The 19,260-nt window shown below is 41.5% G+C and overlaps 2 protein-coding genes and 1 pseudogene across 6 annotated transcripts; 2 read left to right on the top strand and 1 right to left on the bottom strand.

The window, feature by feature from the left end:
• Window positions 1-534: 534 nt before the first annotated feature.
• Window positions 535-5,017, top strand: LOC147310192 (forkhead box protein M1-like). 5 transcript variants are annotated; one of them, XM_086268735.1, is made up of 9 exons: window positions 535-670; window positions 919-1,361; window positions 1,485-1,615; window positions 1,850-2,041; window positions 2,128-2,256; window positions 2,511-2,570; window positions 2,979-3,027; window positions 3,151-3,323; window positions 3,534-5,017. In XM_086268735.1, the coding sequence occupies exons 2-9, from the start codon at window positions 959-961 to the stop codon at window positions 4,347-4,349; spliced, it is 1,953 nt and encodes a 650-aa protein (XP_086124861.1). In that variant the 5' UTR covers window positions 535-670; window positions 919-958; the 3' UTR covers window positions 4,350-5,017. The 5 variants fall into 5 exon arrangements, with proteins under 5 accessions (XP_086124861.1, XP_086124859.1, XP_086124863.1 ...); XM_086268733.1 differs by having other exon boundaries at window positions 919-1,391; XM_086268734.1 differs by having other exon boundaries at window positions 630-749; window positions 919-1,391.
• LOC147310191 (cystine/glutamate transporter) lies at window positions 4,927-11,454 on the bottom strand. Its single transcript, XM_086268739.1, has 12 exons — window positions 11,164-11,454; window positions 7,746-7,872; window positions 7,553-7,668; window positions 7,334-7,459; window positions 7,163-7,262; window positions 6,937-6,981; window positions 6,714-6,837; window positions 6,508-6,611; window positions 6,329-6,425; window positions 5,854-6,003; window positions 5,588-5,765; window positions 4,927-5,360 (listed from the first exon to the last, which is right to left on the bottom strand). Exons 1-12 carry the CDS (start codon window positions 11,390-11,392, stop codon window positions 5,296-5,298), a joined length of 1,461 nt encoding a protein of 486 aa, XP_086124865.1. The 5' UTR covers window positions 11,393-11,454; the 3' UTR covers window positions 4,927-5,295.
• Window positions 11,455-16,013: 4,559 nt separating this feature from the next.
• On the top strand, window positions 16,014-19,124 carry LOC147310190 (uncharacterized; annotated as a pseudogene).
• The last annotated feature ends 136 nt before the right edge of the window (window positions 19,125-19,260 follow it).

The raw sequence follows: 19,260 nt of genomic DNA, 5'->3' as shown, positions 1-19,260 counted from the left end.
TCATGACCAGAACTGATGCTAATTTAAAAAATCAAGTCGGTCAAAGTGGAAAAAATAAATATATATATATATATATATATATATATATATATATATTAATTTGATAGTATTTTATAAACCTAAACAAAAGGTGGCCATTTTGCCACGAATAAGCTGAGTGGGAGTTTTATCTGGTTTGCTTTCCATGCACAAAAATAACAATTCATAATAATCGATGTTGCTGTTAATCGATTTCATGTCCCAGACTCTACCATTAATAATACAAGAAAATCCAGTAGCATGCGAATAAATGAAATGGTGAGTTTTGAGGTTGTCTTCCAACAAGTACATTGTACAAACAAACTGTTTTCTTAAAGGTTAAAATGTAAAAGAAAAAAAGGAATGACTATTTTATATTTATGAAAAGAACTGATGTTAGTTAAAAACTTTATGCAGTAAAAATAGCAACAACCCCCCATAAAAATAATAAAAATTACACACCTAATTTATTGGTGGACACTTTTTGCAACGAACAAGCTGAAAGGATTGTGATTTTGAACAAACCCAGAAGGTTAAAAACATTAGCTAACGTCTGTTGTTCGAGAAGCTTGAAATCGTCCGGAAACATCACTAACTGAAGAAAATCAGCCGCTTAAGTGAGGAGTTCAAGATATAAAAGAAAAGAAAAAAGGTGCGGACTTGGTTTTACTTAGATGACATTTAACCCGTTTAGTGTACGATTTATTATGATCAGTATTTGAGCTAAATCGGTGAGTTTTCCGAGTTGATCTAGACTGAATTGCTGTGAACGGACTTGATGGCTAACGCCAGTAACTGACTTGATAATTTCCATCTCCCAGCTAAACGTTACCGTTACTGTTAACTCTTGTTGTAACAGTTAATCTCCGTTGTTCAGGCTCGTTTGTGTTTTTTGTGCAGAATACCTCTGAACAACTTGGCACATTTCAATGATCTGACCATGAGACGGAGCCCGACGAGACCCCGGATTCTCAAAAGAAGAAAACTGCCTTTTCATCAAAATGCGACGGATTCACAGCCTGGAGAATCAGGCTCCAAAGATCCGTCAATACCAGCTGCTGTTCAGAGCTTTCCTGGTGGTATCCGCATCATGGACCATCCATCCAAGTCTGATACTCGGTTGGTATACTTTCCCGAAACAGCAGATCTTCAAAGTGTTATTGGGGACCTCACAGCTAAAGGCAATGAGTGTGGTGCCCAGGGCCCAAACAAGTTCATTCTTCTGAGTGGGAGTGGCAACAAGTGGGACTATGGAGCTGATCCTCAGTCTGCTGCTGAAGCGGCTGCTACAAGGAGTACAGAAGGACATAAAGTCAAAGCTGAAACTACACGCAGTTTCCCAGGTGACAAACTTCTAACTGAAATTAAACCATGTACGGAAAAAAATTTCTTTTATTAATGTTTAGGATAATACTTAAAGTATAAGTGTGGAATTTAGTGCTTGTTTTTCCTCTGTCTGATACTAGGGAATAAGGATGTCAATTACAGTCCTTTAGATGACAGCCTTGGTAGGATGAGCACATGTGCCTTGGAGCCAAATTCTACAAAGCAGCTCAGCAGCAAGGAGAACCAGAACCCTTTACTACAGACTTTTGAGGTTCAGAGCTTTTTCTTGTTAACTGCTTTTTTCCCCTTGCCCTTTATGTGCCGACACAAACTTGTCTGAAGGCAACATTAACCCCAGACATGTTGCTACATGTTCCCTAAACACCCTTTCGTAACCAATTGGTCATGACTGTGATTTATAATGACAGCAATAGTAGTCTGATTACAGAAAATAGTTACACTGTCAGATTTATTGACTGTTGTTTGTTTGTTTTTTGTCATATAGGCACACAATACACATACCAGTGCAGAAGCTCCTCAGCAACCCATTTCAGAGAGGCCACCATACTCCTACATGGCCATGATCCAGTTTGCTATCAATAGCAGAAAGAACAGGAGGATGACCCTAAACGAGATTTACATGTGGATTGAGGACAACTTCCCTTACTATAGAGATGTGGCCAAACCAGGCTGGAAGGTACTTCAGAGCTGCTGAAAGTGTGATATGTTCACAGCTCTGCAGCAAGCAGCAGTTTTCAAATACTTTTTCATTTATAATTGCAGAATTCCATCCGCCATAACCTCTCTGTGCATGACATGTTCATTCGTGAAACGTCTCCAGATGGTAAAATGTCTTTCTGGACTATCCGACCTGAAGCCAATCGATGCCTCACACTTGATCATGTGTACAAGGTGAGTGCAGCTGACTCGTTGCTTTTACATCGGTGATATCTGGGAACATTTGTGGTACTTGGCCTGAATGTTTTGTTGCAAGAATGCTTGTTAAATGCTTATTGTTTTACCTTGTGTTTATATAATGATTTTGCTTGGATCCTTGTTTTTCAATTGTTTTTTTCATGGCTGACACCTTGAGAGTGTTTTGAGATTCCTCATATTGTTTTTCATCTTATTTTCCCCCTAATCTCACTTCACATCTCTCTCTGTAGCCGGGCTGTGATCCAGTGACTGCCACTGTTCCTGTGCCAATGCTTTTACTGGCTAATCAAGTAAGACTGATTTAGCCCCTTTCTTTTTCTTTTCTTTTAGTTCTTCAGGAGCCATCTTCAAGTCACAACCTCAGAAAAATCAGAACGTTCATGAATCTATTTGTCACCAGACTTTCAGACCCACAGAGTGTAGCTACACCTGTTTTTGTTGCAGGAGGAGACGAGAGCAGCAGGGAAGCAGAGAGGCTGAAGTCAGTCTGAAAGGCTAATGTGCTTTAAGAGCACTTGTTTCTCCTAATGTCTGGTATCCATACAATCATAAAGCTTTTATTCCTCTCATATCAGTAAAGATGTAGGGTCGGCTATGAAGGGCCAAATTTTGGACAGAACGCCAAGTTATTGTTGTTAGGTGGCAGCACAGTAAGGCTCCTAACTGATATAATTTCTGTCTCATCTTACTTTTCACAGCACCAAAAGAGGACACTTCCAGATGCAAGAAAAACACCAACTAGCTCTGGTGAGTTAAAAGAAATGTATGAGTTGTTTTATAAATTTGAGACTTGAGAAAGATCAGAGGTTGGCAAACTGCTGTTTAGTTTGGAAATGTGTAGTGCAATGTTGATGTGTTTTCTGTGTTCAGAGAGAAAGATGAAACCTCTTCTGCCTCGAACCGATTCATACTTGGTGCCCATACAGCTCCCCGTCACTCCTTCTGTCTACCTGCCATCCACTTCTACCCCTTTTCCTCCGCCCTGCTCCCAGCAGAAGGGGAACAATTCACGAGGAACAAAGAGAGTCCGCATAGCACCGAAGGTAATGAATTTCTCATATATTTCAGCTTTTTAAAATGTGTTGTTGTTGTTGTTTTACTTCATAAGCTATGCAAGTTGCAAACTGCTTTTCAAAACAAGTATTTCTTGGAACTCCCTAGAGTTTACATTGACAACATTATGTGCATAGAGATGAGTATGAACTTCACCCATACCACTAAGATTTTAATGGGAATGGTTGCATGTCTGACAGGTGACACAAAGTGATTCCCCAGCTGTGATGATATCTCCTCAGAAGAATACGGACTTTAAGGTAGAAGTGAAGGAGGAGCTGGTATGTGTTCCAATTAAATGCGAGACCCCCAAAGCTCCTCCAAAGAGACAAGCCAGCAGCTCACGGCGCAAACAGTGTTTGGTTCTCTCTGTGAATGAAGAGCCTGTTCTCCTCTGCCACGAAAGTAATTTCTTTGACTCTGGCGTAGCCTCCGATGCTTCAACATTCCAGGACAATCCACATATTGAGCTGGATGAAGACAAGCATGGGCAGGAAAGCCCAGATAGGGAGTTCTCATTCAAAACCCCGATAAAAAGTAGAAGCCATTTGACCTCATCCACCCCCAGCAAGCCACCTTCTTATGTTGCGTCTTTTAAAGTGACCCCGGTAGACAAAGGAAGCCAAGATATTCTACACTTGAGCCCTATTCGTACACCAGGTGGTCCCACAGATACTCAACAACACGACTACACCACCTTCAGCTTCGGCAGCACTCCCTTTAAAGACTTGCCTCTGTTTAACTCCCCAAGAGAGCTGCTCACATCTGCTCCCTCCAGAGTGACCGGACCAGCAGAGTCGCCCACCGAATGCCTCAAAAGTAGCTGCTCCAGAGAGCTTCTGCAGGGAGGCAGTTCCACAACAGCCAATCGCTCAATCACAGAGGGCCTCGTCTTGGATACCATGAACGACAGCCTGAGCGATTTATTGTTGGATGTTAGCTTCTCTGGTCTGGATGATGACGACCTTGGTATGGCGAACATCAGCTGGTCTGAGTTCATCCCTCAGTTGAAATAGCCAGAGGGCCGAAACACATTCTATGGCTAAGCAGTGTCACCTGTTTCTTTTTCCTTTTTTTTTCTTTGTGTAAACACTACATGATTAGGCCCACACCAAATTGATTTGCACATTTTAATATATAATTTAGCTTCTACACAAATTTTAAAGGATATATTTTCAAGATGCTTCACTGCAGTTTGAGTCAGCGTCTTAGAGCTGACTTAGAATAATAGATTGTGATGGAGGATTGCTAGTAATAGGCCTTGACAAATAGCACTAACAGGAACAGGACTGTTTCTTTATTTAACTGTAGGACTTTCTTTATCACATGACTTCATAAATTCTCACAGTAATTGTCCTTGTGTATGCAAGAGTGAAATGTTGTGGTTTCTAGCAGTTTTCAGACCTTGTACCTGACTAAACTCTGTGTTTCTAAGACAACAATCAATGTGTTGGTGCCTCATATAACATGAAGATTTTTTACTTATGTTTTTGGGTATAAGCAAACTTTGATCTTTTGTCTTGCTCAGATCAAATTTAATGTAGAGACAAGGCGTAATTTCTACACCCTGAAATATTCTTCAATACAGCAATGAACCTTTTTGCACATAGCGTATTTTATTTGAAAAACTGTGTAGCAAGACTGCTTATTTCTGTTTATATTTCAATAAAGGTTTAAACTATCATAGGTTGTCTGTTCAAAAATGTCATTTTAACTAACGTTTCAAAATGAACATTTTGAGTGCATCTTTGAAACTTTAAGTACTTTCTTTGTAAGGTCTCTGGTATAAACACTACATACTTGCATAATTGATGCAGTTAGTTTCTCTAAACACGTGGCTCTTTATATAAAAGTAGTACAAAATGAAACATTTGTTTAAACTGTTAAAAATGTCTTCTTAATGTTTTGTCCAGGTAGTATCCGTGTAGTCTGCAAGTAGAATGCAGGATGCCTCTTGGGTCTTCAGTAAGTCTGGACTTCCTGTTGAGCCACTTCTAGAAGGATCTGTAGCTGTTTGCTGCAGTAGTCTGGGAGAATTGAGGAAAGTCAGAATTAGTTTGTTCACTACAAGCAACTGAGTTTCTCGATTTCACTCATCCTCTTCCTTCTTAACAAAAACAAGCAGGCATATATGATCATTTGACACTACCAAAGATGCCTATGTTTAATATTAAAAATAGAGCCACTAAATTCAGTCCCATGACGAAAACTATCATGTTAATACATTCTGAAGAAGAATATTGGTACAACTTACCAAATATGCGCCTGCATCTACGGGGCAAACGAAAGCGGTAGACAGTAACATAGTAAACTGGGACACCAGTCAGTGTTAGAGCACAACCTTGTCCTGTGTTCCAGGGGTCAGAGTAAAGAGACAGACCCACAATGAAGAAGGAGACCATTGTGAAGGTGATTCCAATGACCAAGGGCACCTTCACATTACAACAAATAAAACAAGTTGGTCAGCGTAGTGTGCAGCAGTAAGATAAAGGGAGGTTTTTTTGAGTTCAGTATGCTAACCTTAAAAGGTCTTGGATGGAGAGGAAAACGATATCGATGTATGAGCATCCCCAAGGTTACCAAGGCGATGAAGAACCAGCGTGAAAAGGATGCAAAGTTGAGGAGCTGGTAAATCTCTCCAGTGATTAACATGAAAATTACCAAGGGGTACTAAAGGGACACAGGGACACAAGCAAGATAGTTATGAAGCCACTATTTTAAGAGTATCACATTATATCTCTTTGTCAGACCCTGTGCAACCCCTCATTCCTTTAGATCTGGATTAAGGCTTTGTGTTTCCCATTTTCAACCAGCCTCTTTATCCTGTGCCTGGATCCTATTGTTATTATTCATATGACATGGATAAACTTAATACAAATAAAATGTTATAATTGTTTTACTGCGTATTCTCAATTTTAATAATGCAACATAATAAATAGAATAAGTCATCTATTTATTTGTTTAGATTGCTTCAGCTGTTTTAAAAGTAGTTTACCAGGAACAACACAGCAGGTAAAGGTGTGTGTCTGCGGATGTGAATCATGGAAAAGATGGCTGGCCAGTGGCCTTCCCTGGCTCCCACAAACAGCATCCTGCAACACAGAGCTCTCATTAGAATTCAGGCACACACACAAAAAAAATGACAATACTAAACCTTTATGGTCCTCAGATTACCTAGGTGCCCCAAAGAAGCCACCGTGAAGTGCTCCAAGGCAAGATATGGCAACAAGAACGGGGATCACAGGAGCCAACCCCTGAAAAGCACGGTTGGCAAATGTCTGCAGAGGCACAAACAGCAGATCAGACCAACAGTGACATACCACATTTACTCTAGTTTTTCCTTTTTTTTAATGATACATAAAGCAAGAAATAGAACTGACCACAGCCACAGCATCTGACAGAAGCACCTCAGCGGGAGTCATCATGGTGTAGTAGGCCACATTAACAAGCACATAAAAGACTGTCACTGTCACAATGGACAAGATTATTGCCAGTGGCATGTTTCTGATAAAGCGGGATACACACAGAGAGATATAACAGCAGGAGGCAACTTGGTTTTCAAAAAAAACGACAGACTATAGCAGATGTTTCATGCTAAAATACCTATTAGGGTTTGTGACTTCTTCTGTGATAAAGTTCAAATTAAACCTAGAGGAAAAGAGAAAGCCAAGACTCAGACATAAAGCTTTGATTGTTAGTTACAGTACATACATTGTCATGTAATTTATGGTTCTTTTCACTATTACTGGGGGAAAGAGTTTTGAATACCGTGTGATACACAGTAAAATACATTGAATTTGCACTGATCCTCAAACCACTGTACACTTACCATCCACCATAGGCATAGAGGCCGCTATAGAAGGCCAGTGGCAACTTATCCAGTGTTAACAAATCAACCTCGAAACCATTCTGGAAATTTTCTGTCTTCCCTGCAAAGACAGAGAGAATAAATGAGCTGAATACCAACTCTGTCTTAGGTTTAACAATTAGGTGCTCTCACCTTTGGCCAGTGCAATGAACCCTGGGACGATGATGAGGGCCAGGGCAAACATCTTAATGAAAGTCAAGGCGACTTGAGTGCGAAAGGCCATGTTCACACTCCAGCAATTGACGGCTACGACAAACGCTGAAGTGACACAAAGACAAAGAACTGGTTAAAGATATGTGTTGTTCTACACATAAAGTGCTCCAGACACAGATGAGTTATAAAAGCACTCACTCACTCCAAGGATACTGACAAGTCTGATGAGCACTATGGGAGCAGCACAGGGTGTGAAGAATGGCTCCACCACATAATGACCAAAGGCAAGGGAGACATAAGACGCAACAGATGGCCTAGAGGTGGACAATATCTTTGTGAGTATTATGTTTGAGGCAGTTAAATTTTTTTTTAGAACCAGTAAAAACCATACCTGATGAATAAAAACTCATTCCAGAGTCGTAGGAAGGCAGGCAGAGGCCCCAAAGTCTCCAGCAGGTATGTGTAGTGACCCCCTGATTTTGTAAAAGTGGTGCCCAGTTCTGCATAACAGAGGGCTCCTAATAGGCCAGAGGCAGAGCAGAGTTTTGGAGAAATAAGAGTATGACTTTTACTTTATAATTATTAAATGGCAAAATTTTTAGAATGTCTTTTAAGTAGTTTTAAAAGCTACTTTCAGCTTCCCCTTATTTACAACAGTGAAAAAAAAGGTAAATGGCCTGTACAGGGAGTGCAGAATTATTACGCAAGTTGTATTTTTGAGGAATAATTTTATTATTGAACAACAACCATGTTCTCAATGAACCCAAAAAACTCATTAATATCAAAGCTGAATGTTTTTGGAAGTAGTTTTTAGTTTTAGCTATTTTAGGGGGATATCTGTGTGTGCAGGTGACTATTACTGTGCATAATTATTAGGCAACTTAACAAAAAACAGATATATACCCATTTCAATTATTTATTTTTACCAGTGACACCAATATAACATCTCCACATTCACAAATATACATTTCTGACATTCAAAAACAAAACAAAAACAAATCAGCGACCAATATAGCCACCTTTCTTTGCAAGGACACTCAAAAGCCTGCCATCCATGGATTCTGTCAGTGTTTTGATCTGTTCACCATCAACATTGCGTGCAGCAGCAACCACAGCCTCCCAGACACTGTTCAGAGAGGTGTACTGTTTTCCCTCCTTGTAAATCTCACATTTGATGATGGACCACAGGTTCTCAATGGGGTTCAGATCAGGTGAACAAGGAGGCCATGTCATTAGTTTTTCTTCTTTTATACCCTTTCTTGCCAGCCACGCTGTGGAGTACTTGGACGCGTGTGATGGAGCATTGTCCTGCATGGAAATCATGTTTTTCTTGAAGGATGCAGACTTCTTCCTGTACCACTGCTTGAAGAAGGTGTCTTCCAGAAACTGGCAGTAGGACTGGGAGTTGAGCTTGACTCCATCCTCAACCCGAAAAGGCCCCACAAGCTCATCTTTGATGATACCAGCCCAAACCAGTACTCCACCTCCACCTTGCTGGCGTCTGAGTCGGACTGGAGCTCTCTGCCCTTTACCAATCCAGCCACGGGCCCATCCATCTGGCCCATCAAGACTCACTCTCATTTCATCAGTCCATAAAACCTTAGAAAAACCAGTCTTGAGATATTTCTTGGCCCAGTCTTGACGTTTCAGCTTGTGTGTCTTGTTCAGTGGTGGTCGTCTTTCAGCCTTTCTTACCTTGGCCATGTCTCTGAGTATTGCACACCTTGTGCTTTTGGGCACTCCAGTGATGTTGCAGCTCTGAAATATGGCCAAACTGGTGGCAAGTGGCATCTTGGCAGCTGCACGCTTGACTTTTCTCAGTTCATGGGCAGTTATTTTGCACCTTGGTTTTTCCACACGCTTCTTGCGACCCTGTTGACTATTTTGAATGAAACGCTTGATTGTTCGATGATCACGCTTCAGAAGCTTTGCAATTTTGAGACTGCTGCATCCCTCTGCAAGATATCTCACTATTTTTGACTTTTCTGAGCCCGTCAAGTCCTTCTTTTGACCCATTTTGCCAAAGGAAAGGACGTTGCCTAATAATTATGCACACCTGATATAGGGTGTTGATGTCATTAGACCACACCCCTTCTCATTACAGAGATGCACATCACCTAATATGCTTAATTGGTGTAGGCTTTCGAGCCTATACAGCTTGGAGTAAGACAACATGCATGAAGAGGATGATGTGGACAAAATACTCATTTACCTAATAATTCTGCACTCCCTGTATTTGTATAGCACTTTACTAGTCCCTAAGGACCCCAAAGCGCTTTACACATCCAGTCATCCACCCATTCACACACACATTCACACACTGGTGATGGCAAGCTACATTGTAGCCACAGCCACCCTGGGGCGCACTGACAGAGGCGAGGCTGCCGGACACTGGCGCCACCGGGCCCTCTGACCACCACCAGTAGGCAACGGGTGAAGTGTCTTGCCCAAGGACACAACGACCGAGACTGACAGTGCTGCAGGTAGCTCCACATGTTTGATTTGGCAGGTTTTTCATGCACCACATGCCATTCTTGATGCAACCCTAAATGGATTTGTGTCTCTTTCCAGGACTGAACTGGGCTGTCCACTTGTGCAATCATGACACCAACATAAATCTAGCTTTTTACTATTGTGGGATTATAATATTATTTTATGCCATGTTAGACCCTAATTAAAGATTGTGAATTATTATGTAGTTTTAGTTTGCATTATTCTCCTGAATTAGAAGAAGGTGATAACTATTGCATTTGTTAAACTGATTTGCATTACATTAGACTGCTGATTTATTGTGAATGAATGATATTGTTTCATGATGCATTATACTGCTGAGTTATAAGAAATACTGTTCGCAGAAAGTCATCGCCTTATCTGTCTGATTAGAAGAGAACAGAACATACTGGAGAGGTTTTCTGCCCCATCTCAGCAGGAGCAGATAAACAGGGAGCCAAGGTCGTAGCTTAGGCGCTGTGTGAGAGAAAGAATGTGAATGTTTAGGCTTTTATGATTAGGTGGTCAATGGTCACTGTATTGTCCCTAACGGGAAATTGATTTGCAGTATGTCCGTACAAACAAACAAACAGACAACCAACACATCACATACACTCACCAAGATAATATAATATAAGCCTGATAAAACAACCTAGATTTTTCATCAAAAAAGTGCAATGTGCAATGGCAACAACACTTATGGTTTAGTGTTATTAACTATGATAATAGCACTAGGTACAAAAGACAGTCTATGTCTCTTTGTCTTCACTGCAGGCACTTTATAACGACGACCTGATGGAAGCAGTTGAAAATCATTAAAGAGAGGATGATCTGAACACAACAGGACAGAGCTTGCCTTCCTCAGCACCTGCCTGTTATAAAAGTCCACAAGCTGGACCTGAGACCTCCCTGAAATCTTGCCAGACACTTTAACCAGGTTGTTAAGTCTGGTCTTTTTATTCAGGGACATATTACCGTACCAAGCAATGATACAGAAGGTTAAAACAGATTCAATAAAACCTTTATAAGAAAGAGTCATCATTTCAGATGAAACATTAAAACCTCTCAACCTCCTTAAAAAGTACAGTCTTTGTTGAACCTTTTTCACTGTAGCAGCAAGATGTGACTCAAAGGACAGAGTCTTATCAAGAACAACCCCCAAATACTTATAACTGTCCACCAGTTCAATGGCTGCCCCATTTACCACTATTTACTCATAAAACACATTGTTTCTCATATTTGACACTTAAGTGCAAAGAACAATAGCAGGAAAAAGGTAGAACAAAAGCAGACATCAACTGAAATGTCATTCATCTTACCAAAGAGAGAAAGGACACCACATAGCACCCACACCAGCAGAGATAACCCCACGCTGCCACTGTTCATCAGGACTCCTTTCGGTGCAATGAAAATCCCACTGCCCACCACAGTCCCAATGATGAAGGACACGGCAGGCAGCAGTCCGATCTGCCTCCGAAGGAACACCACTTCATCATCTCTCTTATCCATCTTGTTATTTCCCCTTTTCTTTATCCTGGTCCCCTCCATTTCTCTCTGTGGCTGTAGGTCACAGGGTGAATGTGCTGGACACTGTGGCAGGAAGAAACAGCACAGGCTGTAACAACACCCCCACCCCCCAATCCTGTCTGTTTTTTCACCACTCATTGGCTCATACCCCACCCGCCCAGGCTGAGCTGGGAACAAAGCCAGCAGTCTTCCAAACTTAAGCAACAATTAACACTGTACACTGTGGATGTGCGGATGGATGTGTGTACAGCTTGGAAGAGGCCCTGTGGGTTCAGACGGAGACAGGTCAGGGTGCTGTGGAGGCAGCTGCGTAGACTGCAGGAGGGCTACTTTCAACAAAATCTACACAGACTAAAATCTGTCCTGTCAAGCTATTTTACACAGTGTACATACACGTTTTACGCAAAAACTAAAAATGATATGAGACAACAGAAAAACAAAAAAAATGACAGAGGCCACTTTATTAATATTCCTTACTTTCACTTGAGTGGCCACTGCATGGATGTCAGCTTCACTTTATCAGCAGGAGCTCTGCTTGTTAACATTCCTCTACACACAGCACACATCAAGTTCTTTCTGTCAAGATTCATGACGAGTGAATGACTGCATCTGCACTCAGAACTCCTCTCACTCAGATAATGCAAACATGGATGCATTCAAAATGCGGTCAGACTGAGAAACATTTCTAGTATATCATTTGTAAAATGTTCAGCATAATCAAAACTTTTTTTCAAATAACAATTTATGTGTAAAAGTTGTCCATGCACTAATGTATAGTTCTTTATTAGTATGTCTGAACACTGTAAGGAAATCAATTTTTACAGTATAACTATTTTTTCTTTGGTGATACTAAGACTCATGGGAATGATTTCTCCTCCACTCAATTCAATTACTTAAAAGGTTTGATTGCTATAGTCAATTATTTTGCATTTTTACATTTTTATGAGAATGTGTTATGGTTTCCAGTGACTGTGTGACCAATAACAGTGGGAAGGTGTAGTTAGAATAGGGCATGATGGTTAACACTTGAGTCTTGTCATAGTTCATAAAAGACAAGAATTCAGGTTACATAAGACATGCTATTCATTTATATTTTACAGCAATTAACCATTTATTGAGATTACAGTAGGAACACCAAAATAATAGCTGCTCAGTTTTAACCAAATAGCTCATAGGATTATACTTTGGAGCTTAAATTTTACTCAGTACAGAATAGCATTACTTTTTGCTGTAAGCAAGCTGTCAGCATCTTACTGTACACATTTCTTTGATTTTAAAGTGTCAACCCCTTAAAAAGAACAATGTTTATACAAGTTTTAATAAATGGTTATGGTAGAGACTGAATCAAATGTATATTTAGATATTTAAATAATGTTGTTAAACCTCAGCGTGCATACAGTCCGTTTGTGTTCGATTATGCCTGTTACTACTTGGTGTTTCTCCATCTTTGGCCAGCAGATGGAACTCATGTCTCTTTCTTGGTAAATGTTACCTCACAGATGAACGTGCTCTTATTTTCCTCTAGAAGATGGCAATCACATCTTACCTGGCTTTGAATTTTACAGGCTGCTAACCTTGATTCTATGATTATATCAACTGTGTCTTCTGCAGTTGAATGCGTACATAATTGTCTCCAAGGTAAAAAAAAAAATAAAACCCCCAAGACATCCCGAGCATCACAGCGTGAAATTCCCAGGGTGGGTCCAAATTTAGTCCTTCTCTCTGCAGGTAAACCCATCCCAGGAGACAAGGGCTTATCTTCCCTGCTGTTTTCCACCTGACCTGCTAAGATCCCTGCTTTGTCAACTGGAGGCCAAACAAGCTTCAACTGCTCACTCCCAACTGTTTCTCCCATAGGCTCGTCTCACATGGAGCAGAATACAAAAGGAACACATCTTAATATTTCTCAGGAGCCATTCACACAAGGGACCATCTGGCTTTTCCATTTAGTGAATCAATAGAGGTGCTTCTGTTTCTAAAACATCGGATATGTATCGGATTCAGTACCACATACGAAAGTGACCCAGATCGGATGTGAAAATATCGGATTTGTGCTGTTCACACTGTCATACCATGATCGTATATGGGTCGCATAGGGTCAAAAAAATCGGATTTGATGCGCTTTCGCCTGCAGTGTGAACGTAGCCTTAGTGTTAGGCCTAATGTAATAGGCTAGTGATTCTTTTCTGATTGCTGGCACAATTGCTCTAAAGTCATGAAGCTAGTTTGATTGCAAGTGATGGTTTTAAGATTTGTATACGATTCATTTGTTTCTCACCTCTCCTCCTGACTGCAGCTAGCCTCCGCGCAGATTAAACGTATGAACTGAAAAACCAGTCCAGGTGTTTTTGGATCTCTTTCAGGGAGAAATTCCAGGAAGGGAACATTCCAAGTGTGGTATGAAGTAGGGGAAATGTTGTTTGATATTGATGGATGTGTTGATTGCAAAAAGTTAAAGAGCACAGACATTGCTGAATATATTTATGCTGCTGCTGACTATATAGTTAAAAGTTGCAGCAGCTCTTGAAGACTCTTGTGTGTCTGATGATGATTTTAGCAGATCGCAGTGACTTTATTGCCGGGAGCCCTAGCTAAAGAGGGTTTAGCCCAGGTGTTTATTTATTAGTTTGATTTAGTTTAGGATTATACACTTTAAGTTGGACATATACATTATTTTTCCTTCTTTCTCGAGAAATTATCTTTTTGTTCTGGTTTTTCTTTAATTGGGCCAGCCAATCTGTTCTGTAAATATGGCACACTAATCCACTGTTGTAAAAAGAAAGACTGGACTGTTGATCTGTTGAACAGTTTATTTCTGCCTCCACCGCTACGCTCATGGAAGCATCATCGTTGGTACCCAGCTGAGGTTTTTGCATGCACAGAGCATGGAGACCCCAATTATAAAATGTATAATTGGGTAAACCCTGAGTGTTCCTGTCCTGGGAATTAATTAACTTTCACACAGAAATGCACAAATGCACCACCACACATATGCGTACTGTACATGAAAACATAAACATAATGCTTAAGGGATTTCAGTGATATGGAAAAAGCCAGATATAGAGGCTCCCGCACACATATATGCACACATCACGTGTTGTTATTACGGGTTTGGGTGTGAACAGTGTGAACAAGCTGTTTAACTTTGTGAAGAAAACTTGGCTGTCTGAAGCTTATTTACAGTAAATGGATTATATTCAGTACAATGACTGATGTTAATGTACTCTGCAGAGTTTGAAAAGTAATATTGCAGGAACAAGACTGAACAACCCTTTCTATGAGGTAAGAAAAGCAGAGAAAACATGTGGAGCTGACCCAAACCAAAATCAGATCAAAATACAAAACATGTTTTCTCAAAAATTTCAAGGCCAATTTCTTTTTTACTCTTGAGCATTTCATTGCATCACACCAAATTCAGCATATAGATTTATGTACTTGGAAGTGCAGATTTTGGAAGCGAGTACTAGCCCATCCCACAATATTGTTGGTGCCTTTAGGAAACTGATTTAGTTATTCACACTGACAAAACTTAATCAAAAATAGGAGTGATGGTTGTTTGCTAAAAATGGGTAATTTAAGCTAGTTGCCAGGTGGCTGCCAGGCAATGTCATGACATTATATTATATCATGCCTACTTCAACTCCTGTGGATATAATTAAAAGTTACTGTAAAAAATTAAAATAGCACACTTTTATGAGGTATCACAGGTGCACAATGCTAAAAATGGGTCATTTTAGTGTGTTGCTAGTTGGCTGCTTGGCAATGTCATGGTCTCATGATATCTGCTATAGATACAAACGCTCAGGGGCCTAAGATGTACCTGTGTGGCAAGTTGGTTGCTTGTCTCCTGACAGACACACAGACAGAGATTTTATGCATTGTAAGATAAAATATATGTTTTATATATGTTCAAAGTTCTTGATGATAATACTCAAACTTTAACTGCTCATGAAGCATTATTGTTCTTTTTTTAGGCATTACACTGTGTCTTTAGCTTTTATATGAATTAATTTGAGACCTTGTTGGCTGCAGTTTCTCATAATGAACAGGAGCAAGGACTAAAAAGCAGGACTCAGATCATCTATTGCAAAACAGCAAAGCGCCCAGGGCTCAGCAAAGGCAGGAATAACATACTAATGTAAATCAGGTCCTACTGCAGCTGGTCAGGGATTTCTGCAGGAGAGGAAAACATGGATTGATTAAGGTTCAGACGAGTATGACCAATTGCTCTTGATAGTTTGATATTAGTTAGATAGTTTCCATTCAGTTCTTACTTGGTTCTCTTTTGCAGTTGAAGGAGGGTGAGTATGCAGATGGCCAAGGGAGTCCTAAAAAAAGATGAAGCAGCAGCCTGACAGGTGTGCAAAAAAGGTTACCGGCTTGAGTGAAGCGGGTAAGTGTACCAGTGAAAGGAGCTTGTGATCCTTAGGTAAAGAGAAACAGAGGAGCTTTTTTCAGCTGTTGTTCAGCTTTCAACAGGAGAAATGCATAAAAGCAGGATTACTGACCAAACACACACAAGGAAACAGTGTTTACAACGGCAAGCCTGATGCCCACCGTGAGGCGACATAGCAAGAAATGACAGTACCAGCCAGTTCTTAAATACTGCAAGACTTAATTTCCAGGGTTACCAACATGTACGATGGCTGAAGCCCAGGAACACAAATTTTGCCAAAAAGGAGGGTGTCCAGGAAAACCTGGCCCAGTGCTCCACCTGAGAGTACAAGGACAGAAGGAAAGAAGAGGGAAAGAAAAACGAAAAAAACTCCAAACGAGAGGAGTGGGACCATAACACATTCATGTTTGTGTTTACCAGCATAATGCATGGATGTTTGTCTAAACATAAAGCCTAAAGATTGGGTAATAATCAAAGACAGTATAAAAGATGTATCTACCTTTCAGGTCTGAAAAGTGAAGCCAGTGCTTTAAAATATGCTCCTCTATTTACACACACTAGATGCAACTTTGCATGACCCCCACCCCCCCAACTAACAAATACCTTATCTAGATTGCTCCAGTTTGAAGCAAATACTACTGAAATTTGCAGGGCACACAGTCCTGGACGTTGCTTTTAGGAATCAGGTCACACCAGGCAGTCCATCTATCAGTGCTACCTCTGGCACACAGCAGACATCCACCTTTGACTTTAGAATGTGTCTCGAATAAGAATCATGTAGCATGTGTTGCATGGGACCATCACATTAGATTTAAACATTAAGCATGATGGACAGGGTTGGCAAATGTTACATTGGTAAAGTGAAATGACAGGTTACAGCAGAGTACTCAAGCAAATGGTTTGATTAAGTAGCTTACAGTGCAGTTTCAAATTACATTTCAACCCTTGAGAGGAAGGCAGAAGGTGCCCTGTGTATGTGTGCATTTGTGTTGCTCATGGTTGGATTTAGTGGCACTTGACTGCAAAATTAATGCCATGGTTCCTTTAAGTTGTACACAAACAAGAAAGGCTAGCGTTCAAAGCCTTTCTGGGGATTTTGAGGTCTCCACAGTGTTCAAAGCGTAAATAAACACCACTGACTCTGTAGCCTGGTGATACAGACCTCCACTGTCCAGAAGCCAGGCCACAAAGAACTGTTGAAAAAAATAAACAAAAGGCCACCACATCAATCTTCATCTTACATGCTCCCAAAAGGAAGTCCATCCATCCTTTTCTCAACCCTTTGTTTTGATCACCCTCTCCCTTTCTCTCCTTTTAGCAGCCTGATACACATCTTAGGTGTTTAGAGTCCTGCTCAGTCAATTATCTGGAGATCTGGTCCAGTAACAATACAAAGTGTGTGCAGTATGCTGTGTGACTAGGACAGATAGTTCAATAGTTCAATTAGTGTTTACATTTCAAACCCACCTTGAGTTATTTGATTTTACTTACACTATTTATAACTTTACGTAATACACAGAAAAGCCGCTTTAATTATGTTGCAGATCTGCATCATAAATCGCTCACAACAACAATCACCATGAAAAATGTGATTAAAGTACAATCAGTATTCATCATAAATAATGAATACAAATAACAATTCATCACTTTCATAATGTGATGGTGGGCACTGATTGTAGTTATGCGCTGTGAACCATGCACCATCAATTACAGTTTTAATTGTCTAAATGCTTGCACTGCTTTGAATCATTTCAGCACTGTATGGTATGGCGTGTATTTAAGTCGATATTGTGTGTGTTCATTTCATTTCAAGAAGAAGGGCAAGGTGACGGACAAGTTCCGGTTCTCAATTTCAGGAACCATTATTCCATCCATAACGGAACAACCAGTTAAGAGCTTGGGGAAACTCTTTGACTCCAGCCTGAAAGACTACTGCTATTCAGAAGGCAAATGAGGAGCTGGGAGTGTGGCTCATTAAGGTGGATAAGTCTGGCCTGCCTGGAAGATTTAAAGCCTGGATCTACCAGCATTCCATCCTGCCCCGAATCCTGTGGCCCTTGCTTGTCTATACAGTTCCAATAACTACTGTGGAATCCCTTGAAAGAAAGATCAGTGGCTTTCTTCGTAAGTGGCTGGGACTTCCCCGCAGTCTCACCAGCGCTGCCTTGTATGGGGCAAGCAACAGCGTGCAGCTACCCTTCAGTGGTCTCACAGAAGAGTTCAAGGTGGCTCGCACACGAGAAGCCCTACAGTACAGAGATTCTAAAGACTGCAAGGTGGCATCAGCAGGTATTGAGGTAAGGACAGGAAGAAAGTGGAAGGCTGAGAAGGCAGTTGAGGTGGCGGAGTCACGCCTAAGGCAGAAAACACTGATGGGGGTCTTAGCAACAGGGAGAGCAGGCTTGGGGTACTTCCCAAAGGCCCAGGTCAGCAGGGCACAGGGAAAGGAGAGACACCAGCTACTCCAGAAAGAGGTCCGAGCAGGTGTGGAGGAGGAGCGAGTAAGTAGAGCTGTAGGCCTCAAGCGGCAGGGAGCATGGACAAGGTGGGAGAGCACCTTGCAGCGCAAGGTCACCTGGGCAAACATCATGCAGGCAGACTTCCACCGGATCCGATTCGGCAGTATACGACACTCTGCTAAGCCCAGCAAACCTCCATCTGTGGGGAAAGAGCGAGACACCTGCCTGTCCCCTGTGCTCTGGAAGAGGGACCCTAGAACACCTCCTTAGCAGCTGCCCAAGGGCCCTGGCCGATGGTCGGTATCGTTGGCGGCACGACCAGGTGCTCAGAGTAGTTGCTGAAAAGATTGCCTCAGCAATCAGCACCAGCAAGCATCATCAGGCTCTGAGGAAGGCAATCTCTTTTATTAAGGCTGGAGAGAAAGCCCAGGTGCGCCCACATTTGACAACTGGCCTCCTCAACACAGCCTTTGATTGGCAGCTACAGGCTGACCTGGGTAAACAACTAAAGTTCCCTCAGAACATTGCAAAAACATCACTCCGGCCAGACATGATAATTATTTCTGAGGCCTCAAAACAGCTGATCATGCTGGAACTCACAGTGCCCTGGGAAGAGCGGATTGAGGAGGCCAATGAAAGGAAACGAGGAAAGTACCAGGAACTAGTGCAGGAGTGCAGGGGAGGGGGCTGGAAGACTTTCTATGAATCCATAGAAGTGGGTTGTAGGGGCTTTGCAGGACGATCACTCTGCAAAGTCCTAGGCCGGCTGGGCGTGGCTGGGGCAGCCAAGAAGAGGGCCATCCAGGCTGTGAGTGAAGCGGCAGAGAAAGCCACAAGGTGGCTGTGGATCAAGAGGGCTGATCCGTGGGTAGCTACTGGTACGCAAGTCGGGGCCTGATCACACCCGGCTGGGTCGCCTGGGCGAGGGTGTATGATGTTGTGAGACCCAAAACACCTGATGACCCTAGGATACATCACTGAAGATGCGTACCAGTGCATCCAGGAGATGTGTCTTTATAGTTCACAGTGTGTCA

This window comes from Aulonocara sp. 'chitande type north' Nkhata Bay, linkage group LG17, assembly GCF_057382095.1.
Source record: "Aulonocara sp. 'chitande type north' Nkhata Bay isolate Kocher_YH1m ecotype deep benthic linkage group LG17, A_spYH_male_GT1.1, whole genome shotgun sequence".
Lineage (NCBI taxonomy): Eukaryota > Metazoa > Chordata > Actinopteri > Cichliformes > Cichlidae > Aulonocara > Aulonocara sp. 'chitande type north' Nkhata Bay.
The sequence above is the reverse complement of the archived record's forward strand: the minus strand, read 5'-3'. Positions and strand labels throughout refer to the sequence as shown.